At 50.2% G+C, this 17,483-nt stretch overlaps 1 protein-coding gene across 3 annotated transcripts in view; it reads left to right on the top strand.

Annotated features, from left to right (window-relative positions):
* Nucleotides 1–2,199: 2,199 nt before the first annotated feature.
* Nucleotides 2,200–17,483, top strand: part of VAV1 (vav guanine nucleotide exchange factor 1) — a gene marked incomplete at its 5' end in the record, with an annotated part of 50,211 nt that continues 34,927 nt past the window's right edge. For all 3 annotated transcript variants that reach the window (XM_082652302.1, XM_082652303.1, XM_082652301.1), the window contains one exon: nt 2,200–2,403. In XM_082652302.1, the coding sequence (XP_082508428.1) occupies nt 2,200–2,403 (204 nt within the window). The remainder of the gene's footprint in view (nt 2,404–17,483) is intronic.

Here is a 17,483-nt window from a genome sequence, read left to right as displayed (position 1 = left end):
CGGCTGTGACGTGACCGGGTGAGCTTCCTCCAGACCACCCCCCTCGGTTTCCGGGAAGGAACCCCATTGGGTGTCGGGTTTTGTGGAGAGAGATGCGGGAAAACACGACAGCCTCTCCTAGTAACAGAACGTTGGAGCTGATCTAGACTCTGGCAGGACTGGGGGGTAAACTTTCAGGTGGTTTCCTAAGTGGAGGGAAGGAGGGGAGGGGGGCTTCCATCCTGTCGCCCGGAGACAAGGGTGAGAAAGGTGGGGGAGGGAAGGATCTGGAACCAGACAGAGGACGCTCTGGCCAAATTTATTGAGAGCGCATAATAATAACAACAGAATTGAAAGCAGTAGCTGCAGCTAACATTCATTAAGCGCTTACTGTATGCCAGGACTGTTCTCTTTGCTTGCCCAGCTTCAATACATTGCATTTTTACGTAGACCTCTCAATGAGATGGGTACTGTTTTCATCACCCCATTTTCTAGATGCAGAAACTGAGGCATGGGACAGCTCAGCCCAAGTTTGCCCAAGTTTGACACGGCTTGTGATTGGTCAAGGTGGGATTCAAGCCCGGAGCCCTGGAGCGCTATCCTGTCTTCCTCTGATCTTTGCAGCCCCACCATCTCTGACCCCTACCGTAATTCTAAACGGTGAAGGTTACTGTCACTCCCTTTACAGATGAGAAAATTGGCGCATAGAGAGCCACGGATGGTTGGGGAAGAAAGTTTTGGTGCCTGTAGGATCGTAAATCTGGGAATTTCCAGGCTGGGCTTCCCCATTTGCCAATGTGGAAGAGACTCCAGTCTCAGGACAGGCTGAGGGGTATCCCTTCCTTGACCCACCCCCCGCCTGGTTTTGATACAGTCAGAGGGTAGGGGGTATGTCCAGTGAAAGGAGTCTAGCGCCCCTTAGTGGTTACAATAATTAAAAAGGAAAATCCGGGGGGTGGCTCGGGTGGCGGGTGGGGTGGGTGGGTGCTTGTGAGACGGAGAGGGGAGACTACTCACAATCTAGTGGGGTGGAGGTGGGTAGAGAGACCTCGTCGAGCACATGATTTCAGATAATGATAAGGGCTACAAAGACAGTAGATATTTGCTAAACCAATGAACGACACTATCAAAGTCCAAAGAAAGAGATGATGGTGGCCAGGGCCATGGAAATAAATGAACGGATTTGGGATAAATGTCAGAGGTAGAGCCATAGAGCTTTCAATTATTCATTCATTCTTCATTCAACAAATATTTATGGAGCATGTATATGTGCCAGGTGCTGGGGAGAGTGGTTCCAACACCAGACACAAATTTCTCAATACACAATAAAGAAATAAGTATAATAAAATAACAGGTGGGGAAGTGGGATAGGGTGTGATGGGGTGGGCAAAAAGGCTGTGATCTGAAATGGAGAGGTTTGGGAAAACTTCATGAGAAGATGATCTAGAGCTAAGATTTGCAGGAAGTGAGGGAGCTGGCCGTGAAATTGCCTAAGGCAGAGGACTAGCATGTGCAAAGGCCTTGTGGCAGGATGCTAGGGCAAACTTCTGGGGCTACCTAGTATGTTGGAAGAACACTGAGGAGGCCCATTTGGCTGGAACAGCGCAAAGTGGGGGAGAGTGGGAGAAGTAGGGCAGGGAGGTGATGAGTGCTCATGCAGGCCCTTGTGGGCTGCAGGGATGACTTTTATCCCAGACGAGGGGGGCTGTGGGGGCATCCTGACTTGACTTAGGTGTTCATAGGTGCCCTCTGATGTGGGGAGTACAGATTGTGGGGGGGGTGAGCACAGGAGCCCGGCCATGGGGCAGAGGACACTGTGCTGCTGGTCCAGGCTGCCAAGGTTGGGGGCTGGATGAGGGTGGAGGCGGAGGAGGGAGGGGTGCGAACAGGGTGGATTTTGAGTATGTTTCCGAGGTTGTACGCTCTTGGGTTGGACACAGAGGAAGGCGGCAGGCCTCCTTGTTACCCTGAACCCACTCCCAGATGCCCCAGTGCTAGTTGGTGGGGGAAGGAGAGGCCAGGTCCTGCTTGAAAGGGGCTGGGCTGGGGCTGGGCTGCAGGTGCCCCCCCCCACACACTCCCACGGCTCCCCCTCCGCCCCGTCTCAGGGCGACAGTTACAGGCAAAGAAGAGGAAGTGGTAGCTAGCTAGCGGAGGCAAGCGGGCGGGCGGCGAAGGAGGCCGCGAGGGTGCACAGGCCGGCCCGGGAAGCTAGCAGCCATGGAGCTGTGGCGCCAGTGCACCCACTGGCTGATCCAGTGCCGGGTGCTGCCGCCCAGCCACCGCGTGACCTGGGATGGGGCCCAGGTGTGCGAACTGGCGCAGGCCCTCCGGGATGGCGTCCTTCTGTGCCAGTTGCTCAACAACCTGCTGCCCCAAGCCATCAACCTGCGGGAGGTCAACCTGCGTCCCCAGATGTCCCAGGTGAGACGGCCACTGACGGACCTGCCCCAGGGTGGGTGGTGGGAGGCATCCCAGGCTGGTACCCAGGGGCTTGGTGCTCTGCACCTCTGGGCCAGCCGTGTAGAGAGGAGGATGCCCCCCCGCCGCGGGGTCTGGCAGAGGGTACGGGGGATATGGGGGTTGTAACACTCGGGGATACAGGGGTGGCCCACCCAAGGTTAACGGGAATGGGCTCATAGGCTCACAGTTAACCCACATCTAGGCTGAGAACTGGCAAACTTGGGGTTAAAGCTCCCAAAGCCCCTGGCTGGCTCCAGTGTGGATCAAGCCCCAAAAAGGGATTCTGTGGGGGTCTTGAGGGGGGCTAGGAACCCCCTGGGTGGCCAATAGGGTGCCTGAGGTTTTCAACTCCTTTGACCCCCCCACCCCCCAAGATTCTGGCTATGGGGGAGGGGCCTCCTCCGATTCCTTCCCCCACATGTGTCTCCTCCTCCCAGGCGCTGGGCCCCTTCCTTCCCCTCACATCTTCCCCTTGGCTTCCTGCCTGGGCCTGGGGCAGCATGGGGCGGGTGGGGTGCTATGGGCCTGGGGCTCTGGTCTTCCTAACTCCATCCATCCCAGGGGGCACATTGAGGCAGGACCTGGTCCAGAACCCTGAGAGTGGGTCCTGGGGTTTTGGGAACCTAGAAATAGCTGCTTTTTCTCTGTAGGGATTTCTGCAAGGGCCCCGGGGTCCAGGCGGAGGAGGATTTGACTGTGACCGCCCCCAGCTCAGGAAATCTATTCAAATCCCTATTTGAATGCGGTGGGGTGGGGGAGGTAACTGGACTGGATTCTCTTTCAGTTGTACCTTCTCTGGTTCCCTCTGGCCTCCTGAGTTCTGGGTGGAAAGTGATGGCTGGTGGTTGGGGGTGCCCTGCCTGCCCTGCGGGCCTGACACTTGCTATCCAGCCCTCAGGCCCTACCCTGGGAGGAAAGGCTTGTCTGGACGCGCTGTGGGCTAGAGGGGGACCTCTCTGGGGACAGATGGTGGGCAGGCTGGGGCATTGCCTCCTCTCTGGCCTGAGATGCCGTGTGCGGATGGGGGGAGGGGCAGTCAGTGATCAGGGAGTGGGCCTATGGAGGTCCCTGGGGGTGTTTCCTGAGGATAGGGCCACACGTGGAAGAGGCCCACCCTCCCCTAGCCCAGGCAGGCTTCCTGAAAGAATGGCGGCGGGGGAACCCTAGAGATTCCCCTGCCACCCCCAGCCACCTGCTCTGGCCACAGGCCATTCCAAATTTACCTCCATTTCCTTGCCTCCTGGCTTCCACACAGAAGGAAGTAGCTGTCAGACCAGTCAGGCCCCAGACTTGCGAGCAGTCGAGATCCAGTGAGGCTTCAACAGCAGCTAACGGGAAAGTGGTTAGACTTAAGGATGAACTTCTATCCTTCCCTGCATCTTCCCTGTAGCTGGTTTTCTGATAAAAGGCAAGGGGTTGTGGCGTTATTCTCTAGGAGGGCAGCTGCAGGGACTAATGTGTCCTGATTTTCTGTGCTGGGCAACACCGAGGACCCAGGCCTGGGTCGGGCCCTCAAGGTGCTCCCAGACTGGGAGAGACAGACATCCCCCAGCCCTGTGTTGTCAGGACCAGGGCAGAGGAAGAAATCTCTGGGCTGGGGGCCCTGGAGCAAAGGCAAGACATTGCCTGGGAGAGTTGGGCTTGATGCAAGAGGGGACATTTGTGCTGGGTTTTGAAGGGTGAGTAGGAGTTTTCTAATTGCTCTGGGTTCCGGTGCCTAGCTGTGACAGGCCCTGCACTGGGCAGGGGTGTTCCTTGATCCTCCCCATCTGGGAGCTCTGTGCCATCCTGCCCTGTGCATTTTTTCTCCCTTTGAAGCTCAGCCCTGTACCCCATTCACAGTGGGGCCATGAGCAGGAAGCTAAAAGGTGGTCACATTAAGTCGGAGGGAGGTATCACAAGAACAGCCTCTCTAAGTTTTCAAGTCCCTGTCCATCCACAGATTTAAGCCCGGGCCATGAACTACCAATGGGATATGGAAGGGCAGAGAGAGAAAAGGGAGGGCTCCTGATGGGGGTGGAATGGGGTGGGGGACACACAATGGCATAAAGATGTGGGGGAATTAGGATGCTTCCTAGTTTCTCTCATTTCCTCCTCAGAGTTCCTCGGCTTTCGCTCCACTGTTCCCTGGGTAGAGAGTGGGAAGAGCATATTAATTAATTAATTCATTCATTCATTCATTCATTCATCAACAATTATCATGTACGCTGGGCCTCTTCTTGGTGCTGAGACAGTGGGAAAAAGACACACACAAACCCTTGTTGTCGAAGAGCCCACATTCTAGTGGGAGGCACTGACAGTGGGCAAATAAGGAAACACATACATTGTCAGAGGTGGTACATGGCCTGGAGAAGGGGGCTTGGGAATGTGGGGTTGCACTTTTGCGTAGGAGGTCTGGGAGGCCTCACTGAGGAGGCAACATTTGAGCAAAGACCTGGGCAAAGTGAGGGAACGAGTCATGTGAGTCTGAGGAAACAACACTCCTGGCAGGAGGCGCTGCCAGTGCAAAGGCTCTGAGGTGGGAGCAGGTCGGTTCCCACGTAGTTGTGCTGCAGGGCAGTGAGTGGGCTGGCTGGTGGGCATGATTCATGGGCGAGGTCAGATTGAAGCGAGTCTCCAAGCTGAGATCTGAGACCCAGAAAGACGATGACACCATCATAGGCGGCCACAGTGATGACCAGACACTCTGACTCTCTCTGGGAGCCCAAATTCCGGGTGGCAGAGATGAAACTTTAAAGCTGAGGAAGTGGAGAGGAAGAGACAAATGTGACAGTCATTGTGGGAAGGATCCACCAGGACGGGGGAGCTGATTAGACTCAGGATGGGAGTGGTCACTGGAGCCAAGATGATGAATCTTTTTTCAGTTCCCCCACTGTGTGACCTTGGGCATGTTACTTAACCTCTCTGTGCTTCGGTCCCCAGCCTGTAAATGCTGGTGCTGTTGGCAGAGGCAGGGAAGGGAGAGGGTAGGAGAGTTAGAATAGGAGGTGTGGGCTCGGGTGGGGGTTGATGGTGGTGGCTTGGAGGAGACAGACCTGGGAGCCAGTCCTGACAGCATCACTTGCTGGCTTCGCCTCCCTGAGCCTCAGTTTCCCCATTTGTGAACTGTGGCTAAAAACGGCACCTTTTTGGGGGAAGACTGTTGTAGTATTTCAATACTTCTCAGCACTGTGTTGACACCTGATAAACCCTCTATAAAAAGTCTTTTTAGGGAAAATGAGGGATATAGGGAAGGTTGGCAGCATAGCACAGCCTGGAGGAGTTTGGGTTAGGGCAGTGGTTCTCAACTGGGGTGGTTTCGCCCCCAGGGGATCCTTGGCTATGTCCTGGGACAGTTGGGGTTGTCACGTCTGGGAGCTGATACTGGCATCTAGTGGATAGAGCCTGGGGATTCTGCTCAACGTCCGACAATGTCGCACACAACAGAGAATTATCCGGCCCCAATGTCTACAGTGCTGAGGTTGCGACACCCTGTGCTGGGGGACAGACAGCCTGGTAGAATCTTTAAAATATTTGACTCTTTGGTTAAATAATACATGTGTATCATTCAAAGATCAAAACACATAAAAAGGTGCACAGGGAAAAAAAATGTAACCTCTAGCCATCTTCTTCAGATACCCAGGTGCTACCTTCCTCCATAAGTGACTCCTTTTTTCTTTAAGTTGACTATATAGCCTTCTAGAATTTCCTTATGCAAATAGGAATGCAGGTTTTTATTAACTACCCTCGTCTCTTACTACAAAAGTTGGCACATACCGCCCACTGCTTTATACCCTGCTTTTCTCACTTTAATCATCATCTTGAGAATCTTTCCAAATCAATACATAGAGATTGTTCTCATTCTTCTTTAAAAAATGACTGCATGATATCCTAGATTGTCCATTTACTCAACAAACCACTTATACTGGGCTAACTGTGTGCCAGGTATTCATCTAAACTGGGGGCTGGCAAACTACAATGTGAGGGCCAAATCTGAACCACAAGTGTGTTTTATAAATAAAGTTTTATTGGCATACAGCCACGTCCATTTGTTTATGTATTATCTATGGCTGATTTCCAGTTACAACTCTACAGTTGAGTAATTGATGAAGAGAGTGTCTGGCCTGTTGAGGTGAAGGTATTTACTATCCAGATGTTTGTAGAAAAAGTTTGCTGATCCCTGGTCGAAACACTTTCTATACACTGACTTGTTTAATCTCCATAACAATTTACGAGGTAGATATTATCATTATCCTCATATTGCACATGGGAAAACTGAGGCACAGAGAAGTTAAGTCACTTGCCTCAGGGCACCCAGCTTGAAAGTGACAGTCAGAAATTCAAACCCAGGCAGCCTGGTACCAGGATCCCTACTCTGTTTCTTTTTTGGCCACCCCGCAGGCATGTGGCCAGGGACAGTTTCTCTAAACTGTATTCCATTGCATGGTTTGGGGATCACTTAATTTACCATCACCCCTATTGATGGGCACTTGGATTGCACCAGGCTTTTGTTCTGACAAACTAACTGTGATGAATAACCTTGTCCATGAACTGTTTTTTGGCTCCTCTACTGTGTGACCTTGGGCACGTTACTTAACCTCTCTGTGCTTCCGTTTCCTCATCTGTAAAATGGAGATAATAAATACCCATCTGGAAGCATTGTTCTGAAGGATAAATGAGTTACTATCAAGAACCTAGAAAAGTATCTAGCTACATATAAATGTTATTATTGCAGCCAGATACATGAGCAAGTATATCCATGGGATAAATTCTCAGAAGGGTTTGCTGGCTCAAAGCGGGTGAGTCTGTGTTTTCAGTAGATCCTGCCAAATTGTTCTCTGTATGGGATTGTTCCCATATGCATTGTTCCAATTACATTACCTCTAGCAATGAGAATGCTGGTTTCTCCACTGCCTTGCCAACAGTTGTTATGCTTTTGGAGTTTTGCCAACTTGGGTGATAAATGAAGCTCATTATGACTCAATATACATTTCTCTTATTCTGAGTGAGGTAGAGCCTCTGTTCTTATGTTTAAGAACTATTTATATTTTCTCTCTGCAAAATAATATTTATTCATATCATTTGCCCATTATTTTTTTCCTTCTAGGACTGCTGGCATTTTTTTCTTATTGATTTTTAGGAACTCTTTATATATTGGGCTGCTTTGAATTTCAAGTCAGGTACTTACTAGCCTTGTGATCTTGGAGAAAAAAAATTACTTAACCTATTTCTGCCCAGGTTATCTTATCTACAGAATGGGTGTGTGGACAGCACCTTTATCTCAGGGTTATGTGAGGGTTCAACATGATAAGGTAAGTTAAGTTCTTATAATGGTGACTGACGTACAATTAATGTATAGCAAGTGCTAAATTAATGGGAGTCATTCTTTTTTGCTATTTGATTTCAGTGGATCTGAGCTTGCCTGTAGGATGTGGTATAGGTCCGGGTGCAAAATGTTAGCTGCTGTAATGAAATGCATTGCTTCAGTGAATTTAAAGAGTTTACTTCTAGCTTATATCACAATCCAGTTTGGCTCAACTGGGGGATTGAAAGGATAGCCCTTCTTTACAAAGTCCCTACAGGACTTGGGCTCTTTCCATCTCATGGCCCCATCCTCCCTGAAGCCCTTGGAGTTCTCTATTCAGCCAGAGGACAAGGAGGGAGTTATGAGGAGGGAAACCCTGAGAGGTTTGCATGGGGCCAGGCCCAGAAGTGGCACCATCACCTCCATTCTTGTTCCACTGGTCACATGGTCCCATCCAACCGCGAGACAGGAATGGGAATGTAGCTTAGCTGGGTGCCAGGGAGGACGAGGAAATGGGTTGGGTGGATATAGAGAAGGCAGTGCCAGAGGACCTCAGGGTGATGCCTAGCTGGCTTCAGAGTTGCAGGTCTGGAGGGGGCTAGTTTAGAGGAAACCTCTGTGGGATGAGGAATGAGGAAGACCTGGACCAGAGCCATGGGGGAAGGCTGCAGCTGGGGACTCGGGGTGGGGCTTGGGGCAAGCAAATCTCAGCCAGGTGGGTTGGGTTGAGTTGGGTGGAAGATCGCATCTAAACACGTCCACTGGGGCTGACCGGGACAGAAGCCTGGGTGGGGGTGTCAACATTTGCGCTGTGCGTTCTTTCCCATTCCATTCTGTTCTGTTCACTGACTTCCTCTCTGGGCCCAATACTGGGAAATGTCACCCTTCAGGACTCTCACAGCGGGTGCTGGAAACCCCTGTCCCTCCCCTTGCTCCCAGCCCTCCCACGCATGGCTCCCCTTGGAGTAAAAGTGAAAGTTCTCATCATGACCCAGAAGAACCTATGCATTTGGCCTCTGCCCACCTCTCAGCCCTCATCTCCTCCCTCTCTCCCCCCCTTCACTCGACTCCAGCCATGTGGGCCTGCCCTCACTGTTCCTAGAACCCACCAGGTGCAATTCAGCTCCAGGGCCTTTGCACGTGCTGTTCTTTCTCTACAAATCCCTCTTCCCCCAGATATACACCCTGGTTGTTCTCTTATCTCCTGAAGGTTTCTTATCAGAGAGATTTCCCCTGGTTTCCATATGTAAAAATCACACCCCCTGCCCCTGCCTACGCCCCCTCCCCCCACCATTCTCTTCCTTCTTTTATTTTCCTCCACAGTACTTATTTATTTATTTGTTTGTTTGTTTGTTTGTTTTTGGCCGCATTGGGTCTTCGTTGCTGTGCGCGGGCTTTCTCCAGTTGCAGCGAGCGGGAGCTACTCTTTGTTGCGGTTGCACGGGCTTCTCGATGCGGTGGTTTCTCTTGTTGTGGAGCATGAGCTCTAAGCGTGTGGGCTTCAGTAGTTGTGGCTCGAAGGCTCTAAAGCGCAGGCTCAGTAGTTGTGGAGCACGTGTTTAGTTGCTACGCAGCATGTGGGATCTTCCCGGACCAGGGCTCGAACCCGTGTCCCCTGCATCGGCAGGTGGATTCTTAACCACTGCGCCACGAGGGAAGCCCTCCTCCACAGTACTTAGCCCTCTCTGACTTACCATAGTTTTTAACTTATTTGCTTATTATCTGCTTCCCCCGCTGGAGTGTCAGGGCAAAGCTTTTTGTCTGTTTGGTTCACAACTGTGTCCCCAGTTCCTAGAACAGCACTTGGCATATAGTAGGTGCTCAATAAATGTTGATCAAATATTCACTTCATTTTTTCATTCATTTAATACAGGGGTCAGCACACTATAACCCATGGGCTGGCTGCCTCTTTTTGTAAACAAAGTTTAATTGATACAAGGTCTTGCCTACTTGTTGACACATTGTTTGTGGCTGCTTTCTCTCTGCAAAGCCAAAAACATTTAAAAATTACTGTTTACCTCTTTACAGAGTTGCTGATCCCTCCCTGATTTAGGAGGTATTTGTTGAGTGCTTACTTACTACTGGTTAGTGGTAGTTGGTTAGCGATGATTGAGAATGGATTGGCTGAGATTATCCTGCCTTTACTAGTTCCGAGTTATGTGGCTTCTCACCTTTTGTTTTCTCATCTGTAAAATGAGGCAAATGAAGACGGTGATAACAGCAATAATAACAACAATAGTAATGATGATACTACCACCCACCTCAGAGACATTTCTGAGACATTCTGTTGGAGAATCCCACAATGAATGAGACGCAGACCATCATGAAACTCATGGAAACAGACGAGGAAATAGGCAGTTACAACACAGATTAACACACTCAGTGATGGGTGAGTGAAGCCCAGGGTATTGTGAGAGCAGAGAGAAGAGAACCCCCAGAAACAATCAGGGTAGGCTTCCTGGAGGAGGTGACACGTCAATTTGCGTGTGGGAGTTTGGGGAATATTTGAGGGACCGAAAGACAAAGTTCTGTTTGTCTCCCTTGCTAACATTAATGGTGCCAGGAAGTGGGCAGGACCAGAGGGTGTGTTGGATGGGCATAGCTGGATTTTAAAGATCTCACTACATTGACAGATGGACTGTCCCCTTTGATCTCAGGGATGGTGTTCTGAGACCTGGGCTTTAAGAGGAACATGAGAGTCAGGTCCCTTGGGGAATAGTGGAAGAAATAAGGGATGTTCAGTTGGAGAAGTTTAAGGTCTGAGGAAATTCTGAACTTAGTCTGCAGAAGTTTCAAGCTGGAGTCTTAGATCTTGTGACAGAAAACCCAACCGAAACTGGCTTAGTCAAAAATAATATTACCTCATATAACTGACAAGCTTGGGAGGAAATGCCTTCAGGTCCGGCTGGATCCAGGGGCTCAGGAGATATCTCAGGAACCCTCTCCTCTCTCCCCGTTGCACTCTATCTCTTAAGTCTGCTTTCTTTGTGGTGTTTCCCTCCATTTTCAGTCATCCTTTCCCCTCATGGAGGCAAAAGAGAGTGCCCAGATATACCAAATTTTTATTCCCACAATTGTGTGTCCAATGGAAAATGGGAGGGTCGCTTTAATGGCCTCTAAACCCCAGATCTCTCTTTCATTGGACATGAATGTTTGCGGGGGGGGGGTGTAACATGTTCAGTTCTGAATCAATTGCTGTGCCTGGGAGAATGTATGGTCTGATTGGTTAGGCCAGGTCACATGCCTATTTCTGGAGTTGGGGGCGGGGTCGACTCTACCCAAAGGAGCTAGGCTCGGGCAGGGGCTGTTTCACCTGGGAAACTGAGGGACTGTTACCAGAAGAACGGGGAAGAGATGTTAGGAGGCAATCGATCAATCGATGTTTATATTGGCATCAAGTACTATCAATAAATTGAGTCCAGAGTTTCTCTGCATCAGCAGTGCTGAAATTGGGGCTTCATTCTCTGTCTTGGGGGCTGCCCTGTGCATTGTAGGAAGTTGGGCAGCATCCCTGACCTTCACCCACTCTCCCCCCACCCCAGTAGTGACCACAAAATGTCCCCAGGCATTGCCAAATGTCCCCTGGGGGGCAGAATCGCCCCTGAGAGAACCACTGTTTTGGAGGGAGTGAGTTTCCTGTGTCCAGGGAGGTGGGGGATGGGTAGGGGAGTGGGGAGGTGGGTGGGCGGGGTTGGGGGGATGGGGTGGAATCCAAAGAGAAGTGAACAATTACTGGCTGGGGTGAAGGTGAGATTGAGAGCTTCTTCAAGTGAGGCATTCATTTATTTTATCATCGGCAACAGGCGCTGTGCAGATGGCTGGGGTGATGGGAAAGAACACCACCGATTTCCCCTTTGCTCTCCTGAGTTCATGGCCTTGTGGGAGAGAAGGCTGCCTGTGTTTTGTTTCCTGTGACCGCTGTAACAAAGTCTCAAAAACTGAGTGGCTTGAAACAACAGCTATATTGTCTCACTGTTCTGGAGGGCAGAGGTTTGAAAACAAGGTGTCGGCAGCATCTTGCTCCATCTCCGGGCTATAGGAGAGAATCCGATCTTTGCTTCTTCCGGCTTCTGCCGGCTCCAGGCGTTCCTTGGCTCGTGGCTGCGTTATTCCAACTTCTGCCTCCATCTTCACGTGGCTGTTTCCTCTGTGTCTGTCTGTCTCATAATCCAGAAAGATCTCCACACCTTGACGTCCTTAATGCTGTCTTGCAAAGTCCTTTTTTTTTTTCTTCAAATAACATCACACTCACCAAGGTGCCAGGGATCAGATGTGGATGTATCTATTTGGGGTCTGCCATTTAACCCGTTACAGACAGTAAACAGGCAAATCAATAAAACACAGTAGTAAACGCTGCAGACAGAATAAGCCAGGGGTCAGGATGGAGAAGAACAAAGGCGACAGGCTTCTGGAGGATGGTCAAGGAAAGCTGAGAGCTGAGGGATGAGGAACCAGCTCTGGGAAGCATGGGGGCAGGGAGGACAAAGGCTGTGCAAAGCCTGTGGCAGGAGGATGAGAATGAAGGATCTGCTGGCAGAAGGTGAGCAAGAGAAGGGAGAGCAGAGGGAAGTGATTAGACACCAGGGATGCTGCTACGTGTTGTCTTATGCCCAGGACAGCTGCCCGATTATCAGTGGTGCTGAGACTGAGAAACCCTGTTTGAGGGCCGTGGACTCCGGTTGCCTGGGGGTCCGGGTGCCGATCCTGACTTGGGGATCTTGGGTGAGTTGCTGAACCTCTCCGTGACTTGGTTTCCCCCTCTTTGAAAAGGGGGTAAGGATAGTCCCTAACTTATAGGGCTGTAGTGTCAAGTGGCCAGAAGGGCATAGTGTCAAGGGACCCAAAGAGCAAAGCGTATCCACATCCAGGTCTTGGTACTTTGAAAAGAATAGTTTTTTAAAAAATTTATTTATTTATTTATTTTAATTTTTATTGGGGTATAGTTGATTTTCAATGTTGTGTTAGTTTCGGGTGTACAGCAAAGCGAATCTGTTATACATATACATATATCCACCCTTTTTTTTTAAGATGAAAAGAACAGTTTTAATGAAGTGGATGAGAATAGGTTCAGAAAGTATAATGAATAACAACAGAAACAGTTCCCATTTACTGAGCACTTACTACGTGCAAGTGTTGTTCTACTTACTTACAACTTATGCACTCATTTGATTTTCACAGCAAACTCATGGAGAAAGTACCTCTGTGCTTCAGTTATCTGGTACTGTGAAACAAACCAACCCAAACTAAGACGTATGTCAATAACTATGTTATCCTTCTCACAGATTCAGTGAGTCCGGAATTCAGATGGGGCATGGTGATGATGGTTTGTCAGCTCTGTGATGAGAAACCTTGAATGTCTGGGGGCAGGAATCATCTGGAGGATTCTTCACTCCCCTGTTGAGTGCCTGGGCTGGGATGACTTGAAGCTCTGCTCAGCTGGGGCTGTTGCCTGGAAACCTGGTCTCTCCATGTGGCTTGGGCTTCCTCACAACATGGCGATTGGGGTTTTGAGAAGGAGCGTGGAGAGAGAGCAAGTGTTTCTCAAGGAACCAAGGCAGAGGCTGGAGGGTTTCTTCTAACCTACTTAGGAATCATACGGGGCACTTGGCTGCATTCTCAGTGACAAGCAAGTCGCTAAGACCAGCCTAGATTCCACGGGAGGTGAATCAAACTCCACCTCTTGAGGCGGGTGTGACAAGTCACAGTGCAGAAGAGCACACTGGATGGGTGATATTTTTGTGACCATCTTTGGAAAGCACTGGTTACCTGTTATTATCATAATTTCACAGATGAGGAAACAGAAATGTGGAAAGTTTAAGTAAGTTGCTCAGGTGAATAAGTAGCTATGCTTGGATTTGAATGCAAGTGGCCAGGCCCCCAAACCTGTGACCACAAGCACTATAAGAATACTGCCTCTTTTAGGGGGAGCATATGAGCCTTTCAAGTGGTTACGGAGATAGCCTTAGATTCAGATTTCTGGTTCTCCTGGTCAGGATTCAGCCAGGAAAGCAGAAGTCATCTCAGGTCTTTCAAACAGAGAGGATTTAATTCAGGGAATGGGCTAATGGGCGATGGACGGGTGATACTAAGGTATCATGCCTCCTCTGCCTGGAATGCTTTTCCTCCAGACACCTACCCAGATCATTCCCTCCTTCAAGTCTTTACTCAAATGTCACTCTCTCCATGAGCCTTCCCTGGCCCTCTCATTTAGAATCGCACCCCTTCCTGGCATGCCCCATCCCCTTATCTTATTTTTCTCACTTAATATTTACCACCTTCTATCCTGCCAGAATGTCAGCCTCACACGGGCAGGGATGTGAATCTCTTTTGTTTACAGCTGTATTCCCAGCACTTAAACCAGTACCTGGAGTATAATAGATGCTCAATAAATATTTGCCAAATCAATGAAGGGGCGGCTAAATGAGCAGATACCCCTTGTATGCTGTTCTCTTCGCCTGGGACACTTTCTCCCCACCTCACACTCTAAAGTAAGATTTATTTGGACAGAAAAAGCATATATTTGTGTCTCACTTATTTTGTTTTATCAAGGGTAGGGACAAAAAATGGGACAGGGGAGTGTGTTTTGCATTATTGACCGATGGTGGCTTCCCATCCTCTCATCCCTGAAAAGCTCCTCTAAAGCTCCTAGTTTTAGGGAAACACACAGCAGGAATCTGGTCTCCTGCTGGCTTTTTAAAAACAGCCATATGAACATACAATCAGTGACATATTTAAAATACACAAGTCGATAAATGTTGACACACTGGACCTGTGAAACCAGCCCCACAATCAAGAGAGTGAACATATCTGTCACCTCAAAAGTTTCCTCCTGCCCTTTTGTAATCCCTCCTACCTAACCCCCACCTGCCGTTCCCAAGCAATCCCAGATCTGCTTTTGGTCACTATAGATTAGTTTGTATCTGTTACCGAGTCCAAACTCGATTGCTGCATGACAGGCCAATAAATCGAGAGATGGGTGGTTTGGGCAAGGAATAGAGGCTTTATTCAGAAAACCAGCAGACTGAGAAGATGGACTTGTGTCCCAAAGAACCATCTTCCCTGAGCTAGAATTTAAGCTTCTTCTTTTTTTTTTTTTTTTTTGCGGTACGCGGGCCTCTCACTGCTGTGGCCTCTCCCGTTGCGGAGCACAGGCTCCGGTCGCGCAGGCTCAGCGGCCATGGCTCATGGGCCCAGCCGCTCCACGGCATGTGGGATCCTCCCGGACTGGGGCACGAACCCGTGTCCCCTGCATCGGCAGGCGGACTCTCAACCACTGTGCCACCAGGGAAGCCCGAGGCTTCTTTTATACTAAAAGGGGAGAGGATGTGGTTGGTTGCTGCAAACTTCTGGGTGCCAGAATCCTTTGTTTTTGCAGCTGTCCACGTAGGTTAGGTCACAATGTTCCTATAAACCTCCAACAAGATTAACATTATTCTCTGAACAACTTTTATCTCCATATGAATGGAAAAGTGTAATACCTTTAAAGGTCAGAGCCTTGAGATTGGGCTATCTTGTATATTTCAGGCTACAGGCTACATTCTTAACTTGTAGCAAAGGCAGTTATACAAGGGCTAGAGTAAAAGAAACAGATCCAATATGTAGTTAGCTTTGTTCTTCCCTATTACACATCTTCTAGAGTTTTATATCAAGGGGAGCATAGATGTGTACTCTTTCAGGCTGGTCCTTTCACTCAGCATAACTCTCTTGCTATTCACTGAACTGTCGCATGTCTTAGTTCTTTATTCCTTATTGGCTGTGTAGTATTCCGTTGCACGGACTTACTAAGTTTGCTTATCTGTTCTCCCGTCCATGGGCGTTTGGGTTGCCTCCACTTTTTGGCAAGTAAAACTTCTCTGAACATTTGTATCAACACTCGCTTTCATTTCTCTCGGGTAAACGCCTGGGGATGGAATAGGTCATATAGGAGGTGCACACCTAGCTTGTTAACTGCCAAACCACTTTTACAAAGTGGTCGCACCATTTGACATTTCCCCACTGGCTGTGCGCAAGGCTCTCCTGGACTGCTTCTTCTCTTTGCTTCGTCTCTGAGTTTTGGCTTTACCAGACTCATCTCCCCCTTAACCAGATCCCACAGGGCTCCGTGCTTTTTCACGTGCAGGCTTACCACAGTGGTGATCAACCAGCGATTCATGTGCCTCTCTGCTCAGCGTCTGTCTTGCCACTAGACTGTAAGCTCTGTGGGGACAGGGTTCTGTCTGGCTGCCGACAGGTCCCAGGGCTTGGTATTCAGTAGGAACTCGATACATGCTTGCTGAATGAATGTATGACCCTGAACGGTAGGCCGGGGGCTAGAGTGGAGATTCAGTGAGTATTTTTATTCCCATGGTGATGATGAGGAAACAGAGGCACCAGGAGGTACAGTGACCCATCCAAGGTCCCTCAGCTTGCAGTGGCTGGGCTCGGAGTCAAACTCTGTACGTCTGACCCCCTGGACTGGCAGTGAGATGTTGAGCGTGTGCTGGGGTGGGAGGGGAGGGGAGAGGAGAGAGACGGCGGGAGCAGGGTGGGTTTTGAAGGCCAGGAAGAGGCGTTTATACTCTGCACCTCTGTTTGCAGGCTTCGAAAAGGGTGCACAGCACACCCACCCTCTCTGGTCTGCAGAATGAAGTTTTGCAACCTCGAGATTAAGGGGCTGCAAGGGCTGAACACAGAGGGCCCCTCTTTCTCGACTCCCCTGAGCAAACCCTGGTAACAGGCATTTCCTGTTTCCGGTAGGCTCCCTGGGGCTGGGGTGGGTGTGGGGAAGCTGGCTCCTGCACTCATGGGCTCAGCTCTGGGTTCCCTCTCCTGCTCCATGCCCCCCATCTCCTGTCCCCCCATCTCCACCACCCAAAGGGGCCTCTGTCCCTGCACACTGGTTCCCTGAAAGAGGGTGGTGAACTGGCCAAACTTTCCAGCTCTTTCTTTGTCTGGGACAGGGGCTGTGATGTTGGGGGAACTGCAGGCAAAGGGGAAGTGTCTGGGTGCTGATTTGCATATGGGCAAGATGCCAGCCCGACTCTGAGGTTCTGAGCCAACTGAGGGGGTTGCCCCCTCTCCCAACAGGGAGGAAATAGTCTCCAATGCCCCTCCTACATTTGTCCTTTGCCAACTTCACCCACACTTCAGGCTACCACTAGACCTTCTAGTGGTCTAACCTCTGTCATTCCTGCTGTTGGAGGGAGCCCCTTGCTTTAGCTGGCCCTACTCCAGCCAGGGGGCTGATGAGTCATACCCCCTTTCCCCCTTTGAGGTGTCACATGACTGGGGGGAAGCAGTCTTAAGTCTCAGCTGATCTTCCTGAGGTCAACGGGGAACTTCCTCCCTAGGCCAGACAGGGCCATCTGTTCTGTTGTCCCTGGTGAACCTGGAGTCAGCCCATGACCTTGCAAAGGCTGCTGGGCTGGAGAGTGGTACGTATGGTTCCTGTTATGTGCTGAACCCCCCCCAATGCCACCTGCGACGTGGCACCATGAGGCAGCCTGGCGTGGTTTGAAGAGGTCGGGTGAGGAGTGTGACCTCTGGACGCAGAGAGCTGGTATCTGGCTCCCCATTTCTACTTGTGCATCCTTGGGAAGGGGATATCTCCTTTCTGAGCCTCAGTTGTCCCATCTGTCAAATGGGGTTTCATTCCTTCACCAACTTCTTTTGAGCACCTACTGTGTGCCAGGCATTGTACTAGGTGTTGAGGCTACAGCAGTGAACCAGCTACACAGAGAATCCTGCCCTCGTGGAGCTGATGTCCTAGTGTGTGTGG

The sequence above is a fragment of the Grampus griseus genome (assembly GCF_964374135.1).
Source record: "Grampus griseus genome assembly, chromosome: 3".
NCBI classification, from domain to species: domain Eukaryota; kingdom Metazoa; phylum Chordata; class Mammalia; order Artiodactyla; family Delphinidae; genus Grampus; species Grampus griseus.
The sequence above is the reverse complement of the archived record's forward strand: the minus strand, read 5'-3'. Positions and strand labels throughout refer to the sequence as shown.